Source organism: Tenrec ecaudatus, chromosome 2 (genome assembly GCF_050624435.1).
Source record: "Tenrec ecaudatus isolate mTenEca1 chromosome 2, mTenEca1.hap1, whole genome shotgun sequence".
NCBI classification, from domain to species: Eukaryota; Metazoa; Chordata; class Mammalia; order Afrosoricida; family Tenrecidae; genus Tenrec; species Tenrec ecaudatus.
In genome coordinates, this window is record NC_134531.1 from 228,088,877 (window position 1) to 228,115,732 (window position 26,856).

General features: G+C 39.2%; 2 protein-coding genes across 3 annotated transcripts in view; one reads left to right on the forward strand and one right to left on the reverse strand.

Moving 5' to 3' along the window:
• The first annotated feature begins 528 nt into the window (after positions 1-528).
• On the forward strand, positions 529-15,484 carry CCT8 (chaperonin containing TCP1 subunit 8). The gene is made up of 15 exons (XM_075542385.1): positions 529-701; positions 3,814-3,904; positions 4,196-4,275; positions 6,813-6,962; positions 7,494-7,674; positions 7,763-7,824; positions 8,576-8,713; positions 9,294-9,472; positions 10,107-10,173; positions 10,252-10,339; positions 10,906-11,021; positions 11,674-11,745; positions 11,822-11,986; positions 12,315-12,434; positions 15,277-15,484. Exons 1-15 carry the CDS (start codon positions 642-644, stop codon positions 15,352-15,354), a joined length of 1,647 nt encoding a protein of 548 aa, XP_075398500.1. The 5' UTR covers positions 529-641; the 3' UTR covers positions 15,355-15,484.
• USP16 (ubiquitin specific peptidase 16) overlaps positions 15,292-26,856 on the reverse strand; it is a 42,480-nt gene continuing 30,915 nt past the window's right edge. For both annotated transcript variants that reach the window (XM_075542383.1, XM_075542384.1), the window contains 3 exons: positions 25,958-26,044; positions 16,816-16,972; positions 15,292-16,722 (listed from right to left, as the gene is read on the reverse strand). In XM_075542383.1, the coding sequence (XP_075398498.1) occupies positions 16,598-16,722; positions 16,816-16,972; positions 25,958-26,044 (369 nt within the window). In that variant the 3' untranslated portion in view covers positions 15,292-16,597. The remainder of the gene's footprint in view (positions 16,723-16,815; positions 16,973-25,957; positions 26,045-26,856) is intronic.

Sequence of the window (26,856 nt, forward strand, 5' to 3'; positions counted from 1 at the left end):
CTGTACGTACAAAACCAACACCAAACTCACTGCCGTGAGTCGGTGCCCACTCATAGGCACCCTCTCGGGAAGGAAGGATACGACTGCAACTCTTCACAGTAGAAAGTCCAGTCTTCCTTCGAAGCATGGATGTAAGTATATACAGGTATACACACACATTAGGTATGATAGCTGCTTGGTTTCGGAGAGACAAAAAAGGCACATCTGACCTAATGTTGCAGGCGGGTCTGGAAAATTATACGGAAATTAAGCTTGGGAGGTGTAGGCTCGGGTCAAAACGCACACACGCCCGCCGATTCTCCACCCGGGGAACAATCCTCGGGCTCCGGAACTCAAACTGCATAAGGCTCCTTGCGCAGGCTCCCAGCGCAGGCAATAACAGGAAGTGCGATCTGCGATCGACCTGCCCGATCGACTTGATTGAAGATCGTCTGCTCGGTCTGGCTGAGGGGGCTGCCATAGTTCTCGCGAGGCTTCCGCCAGGCGGTTGGGGAATGTGCTAGAGAAAAAGGGCGTGTCCGGCTGGAGAAAGGACCAGCGTGAGGCGGCAGCTGGTTGCGATCCCAGAAGGCTGTGCGCGCCCCTCGTTTCCCCCGGAATCTAGAAACGTGAGCGCGTGGAGTGCTTTCTCAGGCCGGGCCATGGCGCTTCACGTCCCTAAAGCTCCGGGCTTTGCCCAGATGCTCAAGGAAGGAGCGAAAGTAAGAAGTGGTGAAAGGGGGTGCGCTGGGAGGGGCTGCACGGAGCTGCGGGACCGCAGCGAGGGAGGAGGGCCTACTAACGGGCCGAGCGTGCTCCCTCGGCCCGTCAGGCGGGGAAGGCGAAGATTCCAGAAAGAGAGGCGAGCACGGTGGGGCGCGCCCGCCCAGACCCACGGGCGCTGTGGTTCCTCCCCGCCCCGGGAAAGGCCGGATGAACGGAAGGTCCCGGCGACCCGGGCGGGCCACGCCGCAGGGTTTACGTTCACTTCCTAGCCGGGCCTATGGGAAGCCCCTCGAGCACCTGTCCTTCACCTGTAAGATGGGGCCGATTAGATCCCCCCTTTCTGAAGGATGAAGGCGGATAACGTGGGTGAATTGCTTTGGGTTTGCGGGTCGATTCCTGTCCGGTTCATGCCGTGGTGTCTACACTCCAGGGTGGGAAAGGACGCCCGCTGAGTTTGCCGTCTGCAGAAGCAGGCGTTCAGAGCAGTAGGAACGCTACATGCAATCCTACTGGGTTCTGGTCCCCACTCCTGTTTGATATGAAATTTGGCCCTCGAGACCTTGCATTCCTCATCTTTAAAGAGGCGGGAGCCGAACTTTTGCGTTCTAACCATCTGATTTACTAATGTAACCCACAAGGCAACCGAGGCTCAGGACCAAATAACGTAATTTTGTTTTATGTTAGATCTTGAACATTCAGAAAGGAAGAGTGCGCACTAGCAGGTGCTTAGTATTTGCAAGATACCGTTTTGGGTAACTTGGACTATGGAATGTCAGGACGTAATAGAAATGCTGCAGAAATGTTGCTGCAATGGGCATTGCCTTCTCCCTTCCTAAAAAGGAGAAAAACCTAAGTCCAAGGGAAGACAATTCATTAATTAGATTTGAAAACTTATTTTATATCCACTGTCACTTAATCGATTTCAACTCATACCAACCCCATATCACAAAGCATAATTTAAATGTTTTTCAGATGTCAGTTGCTGCAGAACACTAGATGAGATAATTGGAGATATTAATTCAATAAATGACTTACAGGTCGACAGTGAAAGAGATTTGTTTCCCCAGACTTTACAATCTGAGAAAAGAATTGTCAGGGAGGAACTCTACTTAGTGCTGAGTTGATAACGAACCAATAAAGTTTAGTATTTTTTAAAACATTTTCTTAGGGGCTCATACAACTCTTATCACAATCCATACATACATCAATTGTGTAAAGCACATCTGTACGTTCTTTGCCCTCATCATTTTCAAAGAATTTGCTCTCCACTTAAGCCCTTTGCATCAGGTCCTCTTTTTTCCCCCTCCCTCCCTGCTCCCCACTCCCTCATGAGCCCTTGATAATTTATAAATTATTGTTTTGTCATCTTGCCCTGTCCGACGTCTCCCTTCACCCCAAAAGTTTAGTATTTTTTAAAGACTGAGAATTAAATGAGTTTTGAACTGTTAGGAACAGTAATAGGGATGATGGGGCTAAAGCTTATCAAGGGGTGAAAAAAATGGTTAAAAAAAAGAAATTCTAAAAGCTATAGCTAGGGCCAAGGGCTCCCTGGTAAGAAGGGTTAAACACATTGAGTTACTAACAGCAAGGTCAGCAGTTCGAAACCATCTGCCTCTGGAAAAGGAAACAAGCTTTGAATTCCATAGAGTATTACATCTTGCAAATCCACAGGTGCAGTTCTACCCTAATACGGTTGTTGTGAATGAGAATTGATTCCACAGTGAGTTTGGTTTTGGGTTTATAGGCAGGTGCCAGGAACCATAATGGGTTGTGTGCTAGCTGCAAGATCAGCAGTTCAGAACCACCCAGCCATCAGCAGTTGTTCCACAGAAGAAAGATGAGGCTTTTTACTCCAGGAAAGAAGAGTCTAGGAAGCCCACGTGGACAGTTCTGTCCTATCGACTTGCGATGATTTAGAATGGACTAACTGTGAGGTGGGCAGAAGCCAAATCCTTCTGAGACTGTATCCCTGAAGAGGGTCTTGTATTTTATTTAGGCTGAAAAGCCATTGAAAGATTTTTTTTTGAAAGGTCTTATGGGGGTGGGAGGATGCAATGTATGGTTGTTGTTTTTTTTAAGTGTGAGAGTAGGGGAGGAGTCAGAGTGGAAACCGTAAGATCAGACAGTACTGCTAAAAAAAGCCTACTTCGTTTAATTGAAGAAACTTCCAAAGTAGTGGTTATTTACATTTCTAGCTCAGAGTTGGTGTTTTTTTTAATGAATTATACAAAAGTTCTGGAACTTTCCTTCAATAATGGAAGTGTTCTTTGTACCATTAGCCAGTTGTGATTACTGAGCCACTTGCATGACTGATATACCTGAAGAAACTTTTTAATTTTTAGTGACTATATTTGCCTAGCAGTTAACTATGTTGGCACAGCAGAGCTCTAGAAGAATATTCATATGTACAGGAGGCTCATAAGAGGCCCCATATTAATTCCACCTCTAAAAAAATAATCATGTGTTCGGGGGAATTGTTTTCCAACTCAAAAGAACCTTTAGAAGTCTGTTTATGTTAGTACTAAATATTTGCAGTCCGATGTTTCATTACTTTATAAGTGTGAAATGCCGATTACCCCAAATCCTGAATGAGACGTCTAGGGTCCTAACACAAAAGAAAAATGTGTGTACATTTCAGCATCTAATTCGAAAATACTGATAAACTTGGAAGAGGTATTTTACTGGCACTCTTCCCTGCGATACTTTTTCACTGCATTAAAAAAAGTATGGGCCTTACGATTTGATGTATAAGTAGGTGTCAGCTGTCTCAAAATGTCATGTCTTACTCATCCTGCTATTGAGCAAATATAGGAATCGTTTAATGAAAACCAGTTACTGTGCTTTACATACATACGTAAGTCTGATCATCTCAGTTCTGTGAGGTAGATAATCTTGCCCTCATTTTACAGATGAAATAAGTGTTAGCTACATTGCAACAGTCATGCAGTGTGGTTAATTAACAAAAAGATTCAGAGCCAGTCGGTCTTTGAATCCATGTCCCAAATCTCTAAGTAGTACTGATTATTACAAGCAAATTCTTCAAAGACATTTACTGTATTTGTATTGAATTATGTTTCCCCTTCTTGCTTAATCAGAAATATTTTACAGCATTTTTCAGGATTAGAAGAGGCTGTATACAGAAACATTCAGGCTTGCAAGGAGCTTGCCCAAACTACTCGGACAGCATATGGCCCAAACGGTAATTTCTAATTGCATTGGAATCAAAATGTGACCTTTATTCCATTGAGACCTACTGTTTGTTACCTAGTTGAGTCTGACTCATTGCAACCCTATATAGGATTAAGGACCTGTAAATCCTTCTGTTTATTGAGCATTTGCTTCCTGCTAATCCTAAACTAAAGGAAAATCAAAAATATGATAAGATTTGGCATCCTCAACTTTCAAAATGTGAATATATTTTATAGTGCTCAACTAGGTTTACCTGGGTTTAGGGAAAGAATTGAATAATAATGTTTTTTTTCTTTTCAAGGAATGAACAAAATGGTTATCAACCATCTGGAGAAATTGTTTGTAACAAATGATGCAGCAACTATTCTAAGAGAGCTAGAAGTAAGTTTTAAAAGAATGACTGTTTTGGTAACATCAAATAGATTTTAACATAGAAGATCTTTTTTATTGCAGGTGGGTGGGACGGCAGTGAAACCTGTGTCCAGAACAAGCCAGGCTGCCTTGCTTTCCAGGGTCTTTCAGGTGTTCTACTTTGGCAGGGTGCCATGTAACTACTCTTCAATCACTTACTTTAGTGGAAAATTTTTACATTTTTATTCTCTGGCAGGTTTACACTTTGTACAAGATTTCTGCTTTTTCAGGTTTTACTGTATGACTAAATTTCCTACTTGAAAACTTATACAGAATTAATTAAAGTGTTTGAACTCAACATTTTAAGTACTCCAATTTAAAAAATCTTCATTAATGTTTAAGATTCTGTTGTGATAAAGGTTTATATGTTAATAATCAGAGCTAATAGATTCTATTCTAGTTTTATAGATTGACAATGACATAAATTATTCTGTAATATAGAAACACCTGGTTCTGAAAGCTACAGCTTTTAACCATCCATACCATTTGCTTGACTTTGTAAAAATATAATTAATGAAATTTTATTGAGCTTCAGATTTTACATTAATAGAGGCTACAGAAAGAATACTGCCATCGTGTTATCAGGAAGGTCCGGCATTGGGACACAAGGGCTGCAATATGATTGGGGAATTACATTAAGTACTTAATTCAGGGAGAAGTTTGTAAACTTAGCCTTTAACCCACCAGGACTTAATCCTATCTTTTAAATGTAACTGTAGATACATTAATATTTCTATAACCTTTTAAATAGCAATATAATTCTTTTAAGGGATGAACAAAATTTGATACTTGATGATCCAAGTTGTCTTTATGTCGATGTTAAATACAATGAGCCAAACGCACTGCCATCGAGTCAATTCTGATTCATAGTGACTCTGTGTGGACTTTCTGAGACTAATTCTTTACAGGAGCAAAGAGCCTCATCTTTTTCCTGTAGAGTGATAGTAATTTGAACCACCCACTTTCATAGCAAATAAAACAACAGTATCAGCTTACTTGAGTTGGGGTTTTAACAGAATTCAGGTGGACATCTTCCCAATCAGTAAAGGTCTGAACCAGAGGTCCTCAGACCACGGCCCGCCGAGGAAATTTTATCCGGCCTACAGGGTGTTTTTGCCGCCCGCCACTGCCTGTCCTGTTTAGCAACCGACTCGTCCAGTGTGCATAGGAATTTATTCATAGTTTCTTTTTAAACTATAGTCTGGCCCTCCAACAGTCTGAGGGATGGTGAACTGGCCCCCTGTTTTAATAGTTTGAGAACCCCTGGAACAAATTTATGGGGCTACTGACTGACATAAAACAGTAGTTTTTTACAGTGGCCCAAACATTTTAAGGAAGGTCACAGGACCTCAAAGATGAGGCAAAAGAGGGAAGATGCTCAACTTCAGCAAATGAAGATGCTGACAGAATTCCAGAAATTGGTGGATGGAAGACGACCATAACTATAAGCTAGAAGCATTGGAATCTTGACTCGGCATTTTCAATTTTAGGCAGCTTGGCCGTAGCAAACATTCAGCTTGATGGGTACCAAATGGCATTGCACAAAGATAAACTAACTGGAAGTGCTGTTTTGTTTTTTTAAGCAAAACTAAAGCTAATGAATGAGGTTGATTTTTATTTTTTTTTTTTAATGAAGCAAATCATAATCAAAGACAAGTCGTGGGATTTACCAATACAAACAACTGGCTTTTGAGAGTCTGCTGATCAAGTAAAATTCAAGACGGATCTCTAAACATTGTAGTGCCTGTTTTGGAGAACTCAAACCTTTATAGGTTTCCTCAGAGCATACAGAATGATCACAGATTTGTTAGAAGTTTTTATAAATTTGAAGACTGAAGCCAAAGGCCAGGAAAGTTGCAGGAATGATTTCTCTCCAACCTGCCCCCCCACACACACACACACACCACATCATGACTGTACCTGCTCATTCTTGGGTACAGGGATGTCCTATGAGAATCCCATTGAGAAACTAACCCACTCACCCTATAGTTCTAATCATGCCCGTCAGGCTCTCCTCCTACCACCCCAAAAGGGGTGGGGGAATACCTGACTCACGTTCCCTGAGGATGCCAGAATTGCTTTGGTGTGCTATGAATCAGAGAACACAGTATTGTTTGGGGAGGGTTTAGAAAGGGAAGCAGCACCTTTGAAGTGTATAAACCTATATAAGAGGACAGGAAATACTACGCTTCATGTTTAAATATTTTCCATGTATGTTTATATGATACTGTAGCAATGCGTTCTTGCCTTTGGATAATGATGTGCTGAGCCTTACATATAGGTAACTATCAAAAGAGATACACTTGGATTTGTTTCCATTCCTAGTGATATATTTGTGTGATTAAGCCCAAAGGGATTTTTTTTTTCATTCGTGATCAGTTTAACAGGATCTAATAGTTACCTGTCCCACAGAGAAATTGAAATCTTCATTTAAGAATAAACGGATAAATTTGTGCTGCTTTAAAGGTGGTGTTTCAACTTGATATTTAAATTTAAACCTCTTCCAGGTACAACATCCTGCTGCAAAAATGATTGTAATGGCTTCTCACATGCAAGAGCAAGAGGTTGGAGATGGCACGAACTTTGTTCTGGTATTTGCTGGTGCTCTTCTGGAATTGGCTGAAGAACTTCTAAGAATTGGCCTGTCCGTTTCAGAAGTGAGTGTTTAAAACTTCACCCTATTTTGTGTGTGTGTATATGTAGCTACTTTATAAATTTTAAATGAAATTTATACTAATAGCTAACAATCATTGAATTTACTTTTGCCACGCATTGTAGTATATAAGGTGGTTTTACAAGAGTTCATGGAAGTTCCTTATAATTTTATTCCATTTTCCGTGGGTGTTTTGAAGCTCATATAGTTGGCATTCATTGTGTCATTGTATCCTTAAAAGAATTCAGAGTATGGCCTGTATTAAAATAAGCCTTGCTTGCTTTTACATGAGCAAAGCCAGTCTTTGCTAAGAGATTAAAGGTTACCAGCTGGTGGGGTTAGGACTCAAATGCAAGCTTTCGCCAAAGCCTACATGCTTCACTAGTAGGTGCCCCGCCATAACTGCTTTTTGAGGGGGGCAGGGGGAAAGTGGTGGCTTGAGGAATGGAATTCATTATCATTTTGTAACAATCTGTAGAAATGAAATTGTAGCAATTTCATTTGAAGAAAAGTAGTTACTTTATCTACATTTCAGGTCATAGAAGGTTATGAAATAGCCTGTAGAAAAGCCCATGAGATTCTTCCTGATTTGGTATGTTGTTCTGCAAAAAACCTTCACGATGTAAATGAAGTCTCATCTCTTCTCCATACTTCCATTATGAGTAAACAGTATGGTAATGAAGAGTTTCTGGCCAAGCTCATTGCCCAGGCATGTGGTAAGTAAATGAAAAGGCCTAGGTAAAATATCTTTATTTCCTCTTTTCCAAAAAAAATCCCTTTTGATATATTTTATTTTCTTAACAGTATCTATTTTTCCTGATTCTGGCCACTTCAACGTTGATAACATCAGAGTTTGTAAGATTCTGGTAAGTTGTGAAAATATGTAATGTTACCTAGATGAGTCATTTTCTTAGGAAAAGACTCAGCTACATGATATCTCATGATTTATATATTATTTGCTTTTCAGGAGCATCAGTTTATAATATTTTTGATATTTCTAGGAAGTGTAATACCACTGTCTTTTAACATTTGAAAGGTTGTTATATGCATTTTTCCACCATCACGCTCAGGTTAATAATAGTGCATAAACAAAATATAAATTTCTGTTGTGTCTCTTGACTTGGAAAGCAATGAAAGTTGCCCTGTTGCTTTATAATAAAATTCACACTTGAGTGTTAGCATTGTGATAGGGCATATTTTCCCTAAAATGGTGTGCTTGATAAAGTATAGTGGACATTGGTTCCATGGCCAGTTTGACAGTATTACTGTTTGACTTACATAAGTGCATGGGATGTCTATATGTGTACAGATATGCCTACCACTGTTTTACTAAGTATGTTCTAATCAAATATTTATCTGATGCAAAAAGCAACGATAGTTTTTTCTAATTTGGGTTCTTTTGAGTGTACTGATGAGCAGGCCTCCCATCTTTAACAGTGGTTCATTCCCATGGTGATTCTAGCCTTGAGTGGAGTATAAATGCTATTCTTCTGTGGAGTCATTCCTTTGGTGTATTATTTTACTTTAGAAAAGAATGTTTGTAGCATGTGCATAATTGACAACTTAGCCCTGCTGGGTTTCGTAAGATCTGTGATGATTGGGTACTTGTTTCCTTAGGGCTCTGGTGTGCATTCCTCTTCAGTATTGCATGGCATGGTTTTTAAGAAAGAAACTGAAGGTGATGTGACATCTGTCAAGGATGCAAAAATAGCAGTGTACTCTTGTCCTTTTGATGGTATGATAACAGAGACTAAGGTATGTAGAACATACAGAGGTTGACTTCAAATTGAGCAATAATGGAAAACTGGTTGAACCGGGAGCTACAGAATAGTGTACTCTGTATGAGAAGTATTTTTATTTTTAAAAATACTCGTTAGGAAACAAAATATGATAATGGCATTTGAAAGTGAAAAGTCTTAAAAACTAAGTTAAAAGTTTGGAATTTATTTTGAGGTTACTGTGACTTCTCTAGAATTCTTGAAATGCAGGTGGTTGGGTTTTTTAAGATTGTCCTAGAGAAGGGGAAATATTTGTCATTTAATCCACATATTTTGAAGTTGGAGAATAACATTGTTTTAGTGATATGTCTTGATCTTCATCAGAAGACCGCTTACCTAGACACCTGCCCAACATAAGTATCCTCCAACTTTTCCAATAATGTGTATTTGGTTTATTAATAAATTGGGCTTCTATTTCATGTAGAATTTCTATTTTGCTTAAAAATACGTTTTTATCTTCATAATTTCTCCCAGTATTTTACAGTATCTCTTTTGTAAAAATAACTGAATATTTGAATTTGTTTAAAGAGCACTTGCTTGCCTGCTTGTTTTGCCAGGGAACAGTATTGATAAAAACTGCTGAAGAACTGATGAATTTCAGTAAGGGAGAAGAAAATCTCATGGATGTGCAAGTCAAAGCGATTGCTGATACCGGTGCAAATGTCATAGTAACCGGTGGCAAAGTAGCAGACATGGCTCTTCATTATGCAAACAAATATAATATCATGTTGGTTAGGTAAGGAAAATCTGTGTTCTAATAGCCTGTATGATATAAATGGTTATTTGGTGGATATTCAGCCAACGGTGAAGACTTTTAGGAATGGAAAAGTATAAGGTGATAGGACAAATGCAAAGATGCTTTAACCTAATCTGAACAGAACCAAGTCTACTGCAACTGAGTAGATTCCAGTCCTGGTGTACTGCTTTTAGTTAGGCTAGAGTTGAGAACACACTTTAGTTTGTAAACATAATTATAGGACAAGGTGAAAAACCTGCTTACTCATTCCTGCCTCTACTGCCATGCCTAATACCTGCAATAATGCACAGCGCATCACTGCTTACACAACAAAGTTGCGCCAAGTAAACATGTTTACATACTATGGAGTCCTATAAGTTTTGTTAGCACTATAGATTTTTGGCATCTTCTAGTGACTTCTACTCCCAGTTTGAGAATAACATCATGAAAGCCTACAACAGCGCTGCTGGCGAGTTGGTCCCCTCCCAGATACAGGGATTGGCTTAGCACACCATTACAATTCAGATATTCTGGGCTGGAACCTACTCAAAAGAATGTGACTCAAGAGCCAATTTCTTGTTTAACTTGTGCATTTAAAACTACTAAAGTTTGTTTTGGGGTGCTTTTTTTCAAGACTGAATTCAAAATGGGATCTCAGAAGACTTTGTAAAACAGTTGGTGCTACAGCTCTTCCTAGATTGGTATGTATTTTGGAAAACATAAAAGATTATTGGACAGAATTGTTTTATTTTTATTACAATGATTTTTTTCATCCCCAGACTGCTCCTGTCCTTGAAGAAATGGGCCATTGTGACAGTGTGTACCTCTCGGAAGTCGGTGATACACAGGTGGTTGTTTTTAAACATGGTAAGTAGTAATGGTAAAAGCTGGTTTGTAGATGTATTAGGTAGGGTTCTCTAGAGAAACAAAACCTTGATAGTTCAGATTATTTTTATATATGTGTTTATACAGTAAGAAGGAATATAACAGTCTATACAGCAGTACAGAGGGTTCAGTTCAACTAATTTTCATGGAATAGTTAATATACTGGAAGTTCTTTAACTTCTGGGCTACCAGGTCTCAAGGTCAAGGAAGCAAACAACAATCTCCAGGCAAGGAAGACAGAGTCTGAACATAGGCATCAAATGTCAGGGTGGGTTAGCAATATTCAGTAGTACAGGAGCTTATAGAAGCAGGCTGATAGGATCTGGAGCTCAAGCACAGTGATTGGATCCACCAGCCTCAAGCTCGAGTCATATACTCACCAGGAGCCTGTGTTGGCTTGGCCTGCAGGTAGTGTAGCCTATAGGTTGAAGCACACTGGTCCAATTACCAGGGAGCCAAAGGGAGATAACCTAACTATCACAGTAGGGATGTTGTTTATCTTATATAGGGTTGCTTATTTTATCTTAACTTATTTAATTTATTGACAGAAAAGGAAGATGGTGCTATTTCTACCATAGTACTTCGAGGTTCCACTGACAATCTAATGGATGATATAGAAAGGGCAGTAGATGATGGTGTTAATACATTCAAAGTTCTCACAAGGGTGAGTATTAGCAATCATTTTCTTTAGGGCAGCAGTTCTCAGTCTGTGGGTCGGGACCCCCTTTGGGAGTCGAATGACCCTTTCACGGGGTCACCTGATTCATAACAGCAAAATTATAGTTATGAAGTAGCTACGAAAATAATTTTATGGTTGGGAGTCACCACAACACAAGGAACTGTATTAAAGGGTCGTGACCTTAAGGTTGAGAACCACTGTTGTAGGGCCTTAGGAACGTTAATGGCAGGCACTTGAGCAATTTTTATATCCATTGCTGATTAGTATGACAGCTTTCCAAAATGACAGTGCCAAGGATATGTTGCAAATCATGGGGATTTTTTGTTTGGTTGTTTGTTTTTAACTGTCTCAGAGCTAGGATTATTTTAAATTATCCTGGACCTGTCTTCCCCCAGAGGACTTTTATTGGCGCGTAGCTGTGGAAACGCAGATACAGGCCCGGTGGTGTTTGTGTTCTTCTGAATGTTCTTACTTTCCTCTTCATGCATCAAACACTGAGCACCCAGCTCTGCAACAATTGTAATTGCAACAAGTAACAAGGGCTGGTTACAAACATTAGTGTGGTGGTAGTAATGGAAGCAGAAAACTGTAAAACTGCAGACTGTCTCTTAAGGTGTGTGTTTTTTATTTATTATAGGACAAACGTCTTGTACCTGGAGGTGGAGCAACTGAAATTGAGTTGGCCAAACAGATCACGTCATATGGAGAGGTATAACCTTTTGTTAGTTGACTTTTTCCCCGTATGTGATTGAAGTAGAATATTAATAAATGCATTTCTGTTGTAGACCTGTCCGGGACTTGAGCAGTATGCTATTAAGAAGTTTGCAGAGGCATTTGAAGCTATTCCCCGGGCACTGGCAGAAAATTCTGGTGTTAAGGCCAATGAAGTAATCTCCAAGCTTTATGCAGTACATCAAGAAGGAAATAAAAATGTTGGATTGGATATTGAGGTATTTTGTCACATGGGGTAGATATGACCTTATATTGTTTTGTGAGTATCCAGCCTAAAAATGGAGCCAGTAAAGTTAATTACTTTAAGGACAATCAGTAAATGTTAAGGTTTGATAGTAAATGGTTTCCTAGAAATTAGTATTCATAAAGTCTGATTAAATATTTAGTTCTGTTGTTTAATTCCTTTCTCTTTTTTGTAATATTTAAGTGGAGTGTTTCTATGCTCATTTAGTTTTCTGGTGCTGTTAGGGGGTGTGTTTTTATTGAGTAGAAACATTTTTACATAAAAGGACCCGAAGTGAAAAATGACAATTGTTATGTTGACAGGCTGAAGTCCCCGCTGTAAAGGACATGTTGGAAGCTGGTATTCTGGATACTTACCTGGGGAAATACTGGGCTATCAAACTGGCTACCAATGCTGCTGTCACCGTACTTAGAGTGGATCAGGTAGGGGAAAGGGAAATTCTGGTCTTTTTTTTTTAATATAATTTTCCATGTTTATATATTTTCGTGAAACCGAACATAGCATAGTTCTTATTACTCCCAGAGTTGTAAAGGTGTTGCCACTGATGCCCGTCCATTACAATTACAGGTTTAGTTTATTTTTGGATGCCCTTTAAAATGAAAGTCCTCCCATGAAGAAAGGCTTTTAGTGTTTGAAATTTGATCTTGTTCTATAACTTTAAAACGTTTTAGCCTTAGAATCCTTGAATAATCAAGAGGACGTTTAACATGTAATAGTAAATAATAATTATAAGTTAAAATGTTAGAATCATAAAGCCCTAGAATAGACATTGACTAGAACAGCTGTTCTCAACTTGGGGTCAAACGACCCTTTCACAGGGGTCACCTGATTCATAACCGTAGCAAAATTACATTGATGAAGTAGCAACAAAAATAATGTGATGGTTGGCAGTCACCACATGAGGAACTGTATTAAAGAGTCCAAGCATTAGGAAAGTTGAGAACCACTGGACTAGAGGAAGCCAAAGCCTGAAATTAGCTTTCTGTGGAGCAGGCTTTGATTTTTTTCCCTTTAAATTTCAGATAATACAGGTATTCAAGTCATAGCATTTCCATCATGTCTTGGTGTGCATGGGAACAGTTGTGACAAGGGGGTGACTAGATTGTCTTGTCATGATATAGTGGTGAACCTGAATTCATATTCATTTTTTATGTGTTTTCTAGTGAGCTTAATGAGGCTTCATTACTCTGCAAATCTCTCCAAGTAATTTTTAAACTGTTAAGTATTAGAAAGTGCCATTGCTGGTAGCATGGTATAAATTTATTGAACAAAAATTGTGCCAGATTAATCTTGAGAAGCAAATCCTAGGTGGAAATTATTGGGAAGAATATTAGATTAAAATTCTAAACATAGAGAACAGGAAAGCAATTTTTAGCTCAGGATAAGAATTTAGTCACTAGAGACTACTAAAAAGGACCTGGAATCTAGTTCCTACTTTGGAAATATGATCAAGCTGGGTGCACATAAACACTTAAGAGAAGTTTCCCGATTGCTGGTTGGAGTAGGAATCAGTTAGTTGAAGACATTTCTTTTACCTTCAAAGAATATCATAATAGACTTTGGTTAAATAAACCGTTTGGTCAATATAAAATTGTTACTACTTTGTAACTTTTCTAGACTTTTTAAGTGAAGAAAACATGTTAATCATCAAAAGTAGGAGAAAACAAGAAGCCATATAAAAATTTTAAGCAGGTCGAAATGTGATAGGAAGTTCCTTAACGGGAACATTTTGAATAGTTAAGAGGCAGAGGCAGATCAGCACTTGATAAAAGGGATACGTTGTAGCCTTTGCACGCTGTATGTAAAGTAAGTATCATCAGTAAATTTAATTATATTTAAAATCAGTTGTACCTGATTTTCAGATCATAGATAGTCTGGAAAGATCACTGCAAACCAAACTTGAGCATTGGGTAGTGTTATAGGGACTGGGCTTATCTCGCTATAAACAGCTATTTCACTCGATGTCAACTCAGACCGTAGAACTTGTTAAAGTCTCACTGAATCAAAAACTCTGTAGGGAGAACCTAGCAGTCAGTTTTAATAAAGTAAATATGTCCACTATGACCTTTAACTTTTTTCCTAATACAAGATATATATTTTTATTAACATACCTTTTTCTCTAATTCCATTGAACTTACATTAAAGTGGCATTCCAACAATTTCAGTTTTAGGATGGTCACTTCAGTATAGTAGCTTCTAAAGTATAAAATATTGAAGGTGCTAGTGGGTTTGTATTCCTTGAAATACAAGCCAGGTCTAGATTTCTTAATCATAAAGTAAGCGTCTTGAGTGGGAAAGCATATCCCTTCCAGCCTAATCTTGCCCCTTCTGACTTTTTGTTGCCAAAACTTCCAATATGACAAGGCGTAAGTACAGAATTCATAAGGAAAGGGTTCCTGCAATCATTGCCTTCAAAGTGTGTGTAGACCTGCATGGAGAATATGCCAAGAAACCTTAGCTTCACAGTTTGCTTTTTTTAATAAATGGTATCGCTACTCTCAATGCTGGTCCTGAGGAGTTCTATCTGTCCTGGGTTCCCTGTGTTTCGGTCCTGAGGAGTTTGTCCTGGGTTCCTTTTGTTTACAGCTCTTATCTGTACCCATGTACATGCTCCGGTCTAGCTGGATTTATAAGACTACCAAAGCTGCCAAAACTTTAAAAATCCAATATACCACATGATTGTGGTTGGGAAATGCCGAGTTAGCACATTTTAAATAAACCAAGTTACCAAAGAACTGAAGTTTATCTACTTTGGCTTATGAATACTTCCTGCCATTTGAATAGTTCTCGCTTGTAGATCATGGAAATTTATTCAGTGTTGAATGTAATTTTTTTTTATCAACTGCTTTAGATTATAAGGCGGCAGGTGGGCCTAGAGCTCCTCAGCCACAAGGAAATGGGATCAAGATGATTGGCAAGATGTGCCTTATCTATAAATAGCAAAGCAGGTGCCATGCCTTTCTAGAAGTGATGCGAGTACATGATTTTTCATTCAGTTAGTGAGGTGCGTGCCTCTCACTGAGATGTATTTTGTTGTAGCTATCATCCAGGAAAGTTAAACTTCTCCAAGTTGTTTCATTTCTAACAAGGAGGCTAAGAAACATGCTAGTGTTGCATATGCATCTCAGATAGCTTATGTTGATTGCTAGTCTTGAAGCAGGCTAATTTGTGTGGTCCTTTCAGACAAGATGGGGCGTTTTCAGGGTTGTTGGCTGTGGACAAGTGTGATCTCTTCTGTAACAGTTCCTTTTGTTTGTTCTGTAGATCATCATGGCAAAGCCAGCTGGTGGACCTAAGCCGCCAAGTGGAAAGAAAGACTGGGATGAAGACCAAAATGATTGAATAGCTTAATTTTACCCTTAAATTTGAGTAGTCTGTAGTCTAGGAATTACCCTCTTTTCTTATTCTCCTTAAGTTAAGTGCTTTGTGCTTATATCCAGCTGGATGATATAATAAATATGTTCTTATCAAAGCATTGTTGTCTGAAGTTTCTCAATGAATATATTACAGGGTTTCACATAGGTATTCAGCAATTTCGATCCTTTTGCAGACAAAATGTGCTGCCCTGCTCCAACTGGATTTCCAGAGGTTTTCTCTATACTATTTACATAGTCCAGGGTTGGTTTGGGAGTAAAAGATGGTAACAAGGAGAGATTTCTGGACATAAAATATTAAGCAAAGCCATTTCATAAAGTAGAGCCCAGGTTTCCCTCAAGGCTTACTGAAAAGGCAGTTCAATTATAATCTATAAAGCTAACTACAGATGCTGGCTATATAAAGGATTCTTCAAATATTGTTTGAAATCCTTTTACATATTACAAAAGAAATTGAAATATATATCGATGACTGGGTCTTGAAGTAACTCAAGGTTTGGGGTGATAACTCTTAGGACTGTCCTATCAAGAAGGATTAATTAGGATAAAATAAATCCTAATAAGCTATAATAAGTTTGGACATGGTATCTTTAAGGGTTCTTAAATTATGTGCAGCTGAAACACTAGCTAATTTGGATAAAAAGGAATTTATTGGAAGAGAGTACGTCCATCATGTTAGTGTTAAGGGGAACCCTGATCCCCAGTTGCAGGCACAAGGGAGAGGCCAATTGAGTTTACATCAGGATTTTCTACCCTTGCTCAGTGTCACACACTGCAAGGAAGCAAAAAAAAAACAAACTAGTGACCTGACTGCCAACTACATACCTACCAGTATCAGATATCACAGTCACTTAAACACTGGATTTTATTAGCTGCTTCAGAACATTTAATACATGTTAGCAGATATCAATACATCTTAAAACCTTCAAGTAATAAAACATTTCTGGGGTAAGTCGGTTTATTGTGTTCTGTCCCACCATCTCCACATTAAACACAAGTGGACTTGAGTAATTTAGAATTTCCAGAAATGAAACCGGTAAAAACCACTCAATATAAAACCATTGTAAATTTTTAGATTTCCTTCTGTATTTCAATAAACATGATTTCTTCTGCCATGTAGTTTTAAGTACATGTAATTTACAGTTAGTCTTGCCTTTTTATTAGCAGCCATTATAAAAGCCATAAATGTGTTTCTGGAGAATTTGAAGTTGTTACAGTATTCGCTCATAAAACAGGAGGTACGCTTGTGAGTTTAGTACTTTGGTTGTAGGCACAGCTTGCACGTGTGTGTCGCTGATGTGAAACCACTGGCCTTTAGTTGACTCCATTTCAAAATCTGTCAAGAAGAAACAGGAGATTAAATCCAAGTGGGGTCACGTCCATAACGTTTGGTTTTGCCATTTGCTGTGAATTTCCCGGGGCATCTTACCTTGTGGAATGTCACCGTGGAGTACAAGATTACAGAGGTGATGATTTGCGGTTCTTGCCTTGGCATAGGCAGTGTAATGTCCAGACCTCATGGTGCCACTGTGCTCTACAACTCCGTATAAGGAATACAGTACTCTTGTGTTTTCTTCAGCCACGTTCTTTAAAAAATGAACAGAATTCAAAAGGCTCAGTTCTAGCCCCAATCATAGGTGATGTTGGCAAATAATTTTAAACTATTAAACAAAAATAATTTGAGTCTGAACTTATCCATTTCCCCCCTCTTCTCAACCTACTCAGTTTTTATTAGAAGTTTTACTGGAAGTTAATACTACAATGGCACTTAGAAAAACATAAACCCAATTCCTATTTCCTGCTATGGGTGCTGAATAAGTGAAATTACCAGAGTTCCTTCAACACACACAAGCTGGCAGGCAGGTTGTACCAAAAAGCTTCAAATGCTCCCTAGAAAGCTGGTGAGCAGCAGCCTCATGGTGCCTCAAGTATACTTTCTCTTAGAGACACCAAAAGGATGTAAGACTTGGTAATGTAAACTAGGTGGTAGCGTACTGTTGAGTGGTTCCCACCAAACTACCCTTTCTAAGCCATCCGTACAATTGTTAGGTTCAGGCCCATCATTGCACCCAGTGTCAACCCTTATCAATGACCTCCATTGGCCTACCAAGCATGATCTTTGACATTGACTGGTCTCTGCTGGTAACATGTCCAAAGTATGAGAATCTTCACAGTAACATCCTTGGTTTTAAGAAAAAAAAATAAAACAAGTTTTAACACGTTTAAAGAGGTCTTGAGTAGATTTACCCAAAGTAACGTGCCATTTGCTCGATTTGTTTTTTTCTACGAGCATTAATTGTGGACCTAAACACAATGAAATCCTTGACAACTTCAATCTTTTCTCCATTTATCATGTTACTACTGGTCCAGTTGTGAGGATTTTGGTTTTCTTTACGTTGAGTTTTAATCCATATTGAAGGCTGTGATCACTGATCTTCATCAGAAAGTGTTTCAAATCCTCACTTTGCAAACAAGGAGGCTGTTTCTGCATATCTCAGGTGTTTAATAAGCCTGCCTTCAATCTTGATGCCATGTTCATATAATCCAGCTTTCCTGATTAATTGCTCAGGATACAGACTGAGGAACTATGGTAAGATGATGCAACCCTGAAGCACACCTGTCCTGATAATAAATCATGCGGTATTCCCTTTTTCTATCTGTACAAATTCCCTTTGATCCATGTACAGGTTCCACATGAACACAATGAAGTGTTCTGGAGTTCCCATTCTTCTCAAGGCTAGCCATACTTTGTTAGAATTCACAATCGCACATCTTGTCATAGTCAACAAATCACAACATCTTTCTGATATTCTCTGCTTTCAGCCAAGACCCACCTGACTTCTGAAAAGGTATCCCTTGTGTTACATGCTCTTCTGAATCAAGTCGAACCTGCTTCAGCTCCGTCAATGTACTGCGACAATCGGATGATCTTCAGCAAAATTTTACTTGCATGTGATATCAATGATACTGTTCTGTAATTGGAGCATTGTTTGGAATGGGTATAAATATGGAATTCTTCCAGTCAGTTGGCCAGTTGTCTTTCAAATTTCTTGGCACAAATATATGAGTTCTTCCAGTGCTTCATTAACTTGTTAAAACATTTCAATTGGTGTTCCATCAAGTCCCGGAGCCTTGTTTGATTAATGCTTTCATTGCGGCTTGGACTTGTTCTATCAGTACCATTGGTTCTTAGTCACATGTTACCTCTTGAAATGGTTTTTGGTAGTGACTCTTTCAGTGTATTCTTTCCATCTTCTTTTGTTTCCTGCATGGCTCCATATTTTGCCCAAAGTGCAGTGGTTCTCAATCTTCCTAATGCCGCGACCCTTTAACAGTTTCCTCATATTGTGGTGACCCTCCCCCAACCATAAAATTATTCTTGTTGCTACTTCATAACTAATTTTGCTACTGCTAAGAATCAGGCAACCCCTGTGAAAGGGTCTTTCGACATAAAGGGGTGACGACCCACAGGTTGAAAACTGCTGCCATCGTCTTTAGCACTGCAACTCGACGCTTCAATTTTTCTTCAATTCTTTCCAGGAAAGATACGCTGAGCATATTCGGCCTTTTTGGTTTTGTAACTCTAGGTCTTTATACGGTTTATTACAATACTTTTTTCTCAAGCTGCCCTATGTTCTGTTCAGCTCTTTTACGTCATCCCTTTTCCATCTGCCTTAGCTACCTGACAACGAAGAACAAGTTTCAGAGCCTATCCTGACATCACCTTTGATTTTTTGTCTTCCGTGCTGGCTTTTTTAAATCTGTTGCTTTCTTCGCTCAATGTTTTGATGTCATCCCACAGCTCTGTCGTTAGTGTTCAAGGCTTCAAATCTGGTCTTCAGAGGTTCTTGAAAGGCCGATGGGATATATTCAAGGTCATATTCTGGCTCTCAGATTCAACCTGAACTCTATGGGCAATAGGGTATATCAGCCCCTAGACTAGTTTTAGCTGTTATTTGTAGTCAATTTAATTTGTATATTCCACCTCTAGAAGTCCATTCATATAGTTCCCCTTTTATGTTGTTGAAAAAAGGTATTTGTGACGAAGTCATCATTGGTCTTGTGAGATTCTATCATGTGATCTCCAGTTTAATTTCTACTACTAAGGCTATATTTTCCAACTACTACTGCTCCTTCCGTTTCCAACTTCTGCATTCCAATCACCAATTATCAATGTATCTTGACTACAGGTCTGATCGATTTCAGACTGCAGACGCTGATAGAGTTCAAGTTACAACACTAGCTTTAGTAGTTGGTGCGTACATTGGAGTAACAGTTGTATTGACTGGGTTTCCTTGTATTCAGTCGGGTATCATCCCATCACAGACAGCATTGGACTCTAGATGCACAAATATCCTTTTTGAAGATGAATGCAACACCATTCCTCTTGAATCAACAATTCCCAGGCATAGTAAACCATTTGACTGCCTGTGGGAAACTGAGGAACAGGAAAAGCGTGTATTCGCGCAAATTCTATATGCTCATAAATAAGAAGCCTGGAAGGTCAGGATTCTGGTAGAGGGGGGCCTTCACATTTTTGAGTTGGAGACTAATCCCTGTCATATTCTGTCTAAAAGTCATACCCATTATGTTCTCCCATAATATTGCTACCTTAATGATACCTCTTAGGTGACTGATTACTGTACAGCCAGAGGCCTTTATCTGTAAAAGCAGACAAGTTTCTTTTGTTCTCCCGGCTTAAGGAGCAGTCCATTTCCATATGCCTGTCCCCCATGCTAGTATTAGGTCTCTCCCCCAATGAGCTTACCAACCACAAGGGTTAAGATACTGATCACCTTGTTACGTATATCATTGATGAGGTCGTCCTGAGACTATATAAACACATTGTTAAATACATTTGCTCTCTCTCTCTTGTTCTTGACTCTGTGGAAGGGGTGAGCCCTTACATGCCTGATCTGTTGTCTATTTTCCCTTTCAATTCCATAACCGCCCCTCCGGACCCATTCAGTTGTGGACTGGGCCCACAACTGCCTAAATCAAAATGGCCAGTACCAGGCCATTTAAGCCCAGTATGGCCTAGGATGCAGCCCCCCTCAGGGCCTACTTTGGCGTTTACATGTATCTACCTGGGTCCTTCTTGGGACCCACAGCTAGCTGCTCTCTCTTATCTCTTACACCCTTCCCCCAGTGCTCTCTCTGGCCACAGCTCCCCACTGTGTTTCAGTGCGCTGTTCTACAAAGTTGCTTGTGACCAGTTGTGAGCCCTAGCGAGGCTTCCACGAGGCGTGGCACATTTCCCTGAAATATCATGTACCCTTTTCAGACCGTAAAACCTGAAGCTTCTCCAGTCCTTTATAAAAACACTCTTGGTTTACCAACAGGTTTGGGCGTGAATTCTTCCTCGTGCAAAGCCAGGAACCGAGGTATTACCCACTTGGTGGATCCATACAGTTACATGTTGGCCTATGATCTGCAAAGTCAGCAGTTCAAAACCACCAGCACCTCCACAGAAGAAAGACAGGCTTTCTACTCCTGCAACAGTTAGTCTCAAAAATCCACATGGGCAGTTCTACCCTGTCCTTCAGGGTCACTATAAGTCATGACTGACTCACTCACTAGCAGTGAGTTTCCAACCTGCATCTTCGGGCACTCTTATCTGAAAATGCACTGTTACTATCCGTGAGGTTTTCAGTATCTGACAATGTTTCAGTGTATCAGGGTTTTAGTGGATAATTCCAAGGAGATGGACAACAGCCTATTCCTTCTTCAAAGTCTACTCTTTCTAGAAGTTCTGCTGCAACCTGTTAACTCTGAGTGAGCCTGCTGGCATTTCAAATCTCGGTGACTTAGCTTCCAGCATCACAGCAAGCCACGATAGTATGATAGGCCATAGAATGGAGAAAAGGACATGTGTTCTCCAAGTTCTCCAGAGCCACTTCCAGAAAACTACATTTATGTGCTCTTGTAGGAAGCCCTCCTGAATGGGATTTATGACCCTTCACTTGTATTACCCCTAAAATAAAAATCCAAAGTCACTGTCATTGAGCTGATTCCAACTCTTAACAATTATTTCTTTTGTTCATTGGATATTTTACTTCCTAAAAGACGTAAGATGTTAAATACATTACCCTTTCCTTTTCCACTTTAACTCTCCTCAGCCATCCATTACATATTCTGAGTTGACAAGCTATCCCATGGTAAGTGACTGCTCTAGAAAGGGTTCTATCCCATTCCTGTAAGCTTAGGAATACTGAATGTGACCTCACTTGGTGGTGACTGTCTTAAATACTTACTGGCCTTTAACTGCCAGTTACGAAGCATCTAGAAATATTTTACTCCACGTCTTACTACTGTAGCTATTATTAAGTAAGCGTAAAAGAAAAAAAAAACAGTGGGAAAAAAAGAATGAGTAAAAATAGGTGATCATAGCAATTCTTGACATAGAATTGCCCCTGTGGGATTTCCAAGACTGGAAATTTCTAGGGCACTAGACAGCTTCCTTTTTCTAGTGTGGAGTCGCTGGTGGTTCCAAAATGCTGACCTTGCAGCCCAACTCGTAGCTCACTATGCTACCAGGGCCCCTCTGTATTGTCCCTATGCATCTAAATTCAATTAACCTGATCTAAATTCAATTAACCTCATATTTCACCATCTTGTCTTATCTGCTTCTTCCTGGATTTCAGTGCCACATGGATGAATCGCCTGGTGTTTAAGCAACTAGCCAACTTTAGCTACCCACCACCAGGACTATATTCTGGATCTGATCATATATGTTCCTAATTGTCTAATCTCAATCCATAAACCTTCCAAATCTCAACTCACTTATTCTGTGTCTTTCACTCCACAGGAGCCTCCAACCCTTATTGTCTCCTATAAAGTCTCTGGCCTTCTGTATGAAACCTCAACCTCAACATGTAGTCCATGAGCCAGCAGCATCAGCATCTACTGAGAGCTTCCTAAAATACAGATTCTCAGGCCTATTAAACCAGACTATTTTTTTCCCAAAGCTAAGTAAATTTTTAAAATCATTTTATTGGGGCTCGTACAACTCTTATCATAATCCATACATCCATCCATCCATTGTGTCGAGTGCATTTGTACATATGTTGCCATCATCATTCTCCAAAGATCTGTTTTCTACTTGAGCCCTTGGTATCAGCTTATTTTCCCCCTCCCTCCCCGCACCCTCCTCTCCCCCATGAACCTTTACTAGTTTATAATTATTATTTTGTCATATCTTACACTATCTGACGTCTCCCTTCACCCACTTCTCTGCTCTCCGTCCCCCCCCAAGGAAGAGATTATATGTAGATCCTTGTAATCTGTTCCCCCTTTTTCCCTCACCTTCCCTCCAGCCTCCCGAACCAGGCTATTTTTTAACACGATTCCCAGGTAATTCATAAGGACATTAAAGTTTGATAAATTAGATCAAATGTATCATTTTTAGCAATAACCTCTAATATCTAACACCAAACTTGCCACAATACCAAGTTCAACATAAAAATGACACTTTTGTGTCTCTGACCTCACACTCAGACAGCTGTTATTGCTAAAATACAAAGTTGCATAACCATGTAGAATGGTACACTTATCATCTTGCACCTCATCAGGAGTCTTAGCTATACCATCTTGTCCTCAGAGGTCTCATCCATGGATGCTCTTCACAACAATGGGCCCAGACTTTGCCCACTCTTCCAGATCTAGTTGTGAAGGAGCTAATGTAACCTCAGGGTCACCCCATGTGTGTCCGAGGAAAACTGGGCTTCACAGAGTTTTCAATGAGAGAATTTTCATAAGTAGATTGCTGAGCCTTTGTTCTACAGAATCTGTGGATGGGTTCAAACCTTTCAATTAGCACCTGTGCCACCATTCCAACACCCTGCTCTCTGCCTACTTCAGGAACATTGAGACACAACCTACCCAACTACAATCTGCTTGCTGCTTGTTCTTGCTCTTAAAAAAAAATTTAATTGATCAATCCTGCACTTTTAAGTTTTGGGCCAAACTTCAATATAAATTACATGTTATCGCTAATATTCTGATCTATTTCTCAACCCAATGAAATTCTCAGCACCATTCTTGCAAAATTTACCACCTCTATATTGTCCAGTCCGTAAACACTGCCTTGTCCCCTTCTCTGACATTCTGACACTGAGGCCACTTAGTCCTTTCTTGAAACTTGAGCACAGGCCAATGGCATTATTGGAGAAGATAAAATTCTGGTGATTTCACATTTAAAACAAACCCAATCAAATGTTTATTTGGAAAACAAACTTCTGCTTCTCAGCTAAAGTTATCCCATGATAACAAATATAATTAAAAACACTACCTACCAACTATGAAGGAATTTCTATGATGTAAAATTTTGTACTTTATTAATGTTTACAGTAGTGTCTGAAATCTGTACAAAATAAAATATAGCTACTCATATGCCTTGCTGTTTCTCCAAACTCAACTGGTTTTCTCTCCCTCTCACGCGATGTTCTGAATAAGAGCTCCTATCCTGTGTTATCGTCTATGTATTGTTCATTCTCTCTCTATCACAGTCCTAACACATGTTCCTCAGGTATGTGCATTACAACATTTTCTAGACATAAATAACCACATGGATTGCTCAAAAATATCTGAAGTTCAATGTATCCACAGTGAAACACATTATCCGTCATCTACCTCCCAACCTGCCCTTATCCCTTTGTCTTCTGTCTCATCTCATTAGTCGAGTCACTCAAGTCAGGCTCCAGGAGTCTCCTTGCTGTGTCACCCTCAGCATCCACCTAGAAGTCTGCCTCACCGACCAGAGCCAATCAGAAGTGTGGAGAGTCTTACCCCCTTGACTCTCTTCTTTTCCACCCCTCTTCTGACTGCCCCAAGTTATACCCTCATTATCTGTGCGCTGAACTCAAATGCGGACTCCAAACTAGTATCCCTGTCTCTTGTCTTGCCTTCCTAAAACCAATGGATTTTCAACTCACAGCAAACTCATATAGCAGTAAAACTGACCCCACAGAATTCTCTTTATAGGAGCCAATTAACAGTTTTTGTGCTGCAGAGTTGATTCAAAGCACTGACCTTTTAGATTAACAGCAAACACTTAGCAGCACTGGGCGGGATCCTGCACCTGTCTCAATGACCTCTGGTTCTTTAGGCTTTATCCAACAGTCCACCATATTTCCTTTCAGCAATGGGAGCCATCGGAGCTTGCCATCTGACTTGCTGATCTTGAATTCATCCCATCTCTGCACCCACCAGAAATGGTCTTCCTGTTTTGCTTTTTTCCCTGCTTCCTAGTTCATCGGTTCTAGCAGCTACATGAGTTAATAAAAGCCTCTGGTTTAGCATATGACCCACAGATTTTTTTTTGTTATGAACTTGTTTGTAACTAAAGACTCCAAGCCCATTTCAATTTTACCTTTCTTCTTTTTTTTTTTTAAAGCCACTTAAACCACTGTTTAGGTTTGAGGAATAAATTCTCTGGATGGGATGCTTTTTTTTTTTTAAAGCAACACTATATATATTTACACAGCTCATCTCAAGAAATGAAATCAACAATATCCTCGTAAACCCTCTATATATGTGGGATTCATCCTCTCCCATCCTTCTCTCTCCCTGTTCCCACCCTGTCCATCTTCTCCCAGTCATCAAAGTTTTGTCTATTTTTTTATAAATCATGTTTCTTCTTGTTTTTCCATACGACAATGGTGATATTAAATATTTGTCTTTGTAAAATGAATTGTAGTTTATTAAGCATAATGTTCTCTAGTTTTGTCTTTGTCTTGGGGCATCTCAGAGAGTTGTCATTGTTCTTTATTGATGCATAGAATTCCATATGGATATACCAGAGTTGCTTTATCCATTCCTCTATTGTTGGGGCCTCTGGTTGTTTCCATGTTTTTGCTATTAAGAAAACTGCATTTGTTTACTCACTGTTTTCTTTATTGCTTTAGAGCATACGCTCAGAGATATAACTGCTTCATAAGAGACTGGTATTTGCATTTGTTTCATGAAGTGCCACACTGATTTCCATAGTACTGGTTGAGATCTATAGTCCCATCAGCAACGTAAAAGTATACCTATCTTTCCACATCCTCTCCAGAATTTACTCTTTTATTTTACTGAATTTTGCCAAAGTGTCAGGGTAAGATATCTCAATTTGTATTTCTCTTATTGCTAATTATCTTGAACATTTCATTATGTGGTTGTTGGCTGCCTGGATGACATTCTTAGTAAATTGTCTATTCGTGTCTGTGTCCATTGTTTGACTGGGTTATTTGTATTTTTCTTGTTATTATGTTATAGTTTTCTACAGATTTTGGAGATTAGCTCTTTATCTAATGTATTATTACTGAATACTGTTTCCAAATCTGTGGGTCCTGCTGACTTCTTTGATGAAATCTTTTGCACTGAAATAACCAATAACAGTCTAATACTCAAAATCACTCATCAAAGAACCTTGTTGTTGTAAAGATACAAAGACCTTAAAAGGCCCATCTACTCATTAATTTTCATCAAGTTCCTATTCATGTAAACTATTAATGGAATATTTACTAAGCTTTTGTCTTTAAATAGCTTTTTGTAAAAAGGATTTCCAAATAAAGACCACTTTCACCTACCTTGCATTTAAGAGTACAAAAAGGAGCCAAATCTAAGATTTCTGGAAATTTGATGTGTCTGTTAACTTTGCGTAGGTTAAAACCAGCCTAGAAAATAAAACAGGGCGGGGGAGAAGGGGAAGCAGATTGAGTTCTGGAAAAGTTGCGCAGGGTAAGTAAACAAAGTACATAGTCCTTCTCTTTAGCCATAAAGAATGCCAACATTCAAGCGACTTCAATCTTCTTAGGAGGTTCTTCATCCGTAACACTGATTGATGCTGTGCTGGCTTGCTCTGGCTAAGTGCATGCATACACATACCCTCCTATGGAGCCAGTTTCGGCCATCCAGTAAAGCCATCTACATGTTTTGAATGATAAAACTCAACACTAAAAGAAAAATTTTCTGGGGCACCAACAACCTGAACCTCTCTCTCCACCGAGGTTTACTGTATTTTGCAGACAAACTCCAGTAATCAAGCCGATACCAACTGTCAGTAGGAGAACATTCTAAAGAACCTGTGCGTAGTTGTGGAATTTGGAATCGAATTTGAAAGCTGTATTGTTAACTTATGCCAAAACATTTCAAGAAAATGTTTTCAAAATTATGAAATTACAGTGCTTTTTAACCAAATGTCAGTAAAAACACTAAACCAGAAAAAAAAAAAGAAGAAGAAAACATCACTAAAGCACCTATAAGTACAAGCTTTTATATCTACAGCTAGGAAACTGGGTTGGTTTGTTTGCTTGCTATAAAATAAAATGGTACCATTACTAAAAACTACATGATTTCTGGTAAAACTGAGTAAGGCCTACGCCTAAAGTGTTCTTCCATCTTGGTGTTTTTCTGCATCAAATACCTTTTTACTCATAGATATTGTTCACTTCCCTACACCTTTGTTTGTTATTAGCATCAAGAAATA

Coding starts and splice junctions, on each gene's coding strand:
- CCT8 (XM_075542385.1), top strand. CDS start 642: ATGGCGCTTCACGTCCCTAAAGCTCCGGGCTTTGCCCAGATGCTCAAG. Junction 4,276..6,812: donor CTATTCTAAGAGAGCTAGAA/GTAAGTTTTAAA, acceptor AACCTCTTCCAG/GTACAACATCCTGCTGCAAA. Junction 11,746..11,821: donor AGATCACGTCATATGGAGAG/GTATAACCTTTT, acceptor TTTCTGTTGTAG/ACCTGTCCGGGACTTGAGCA.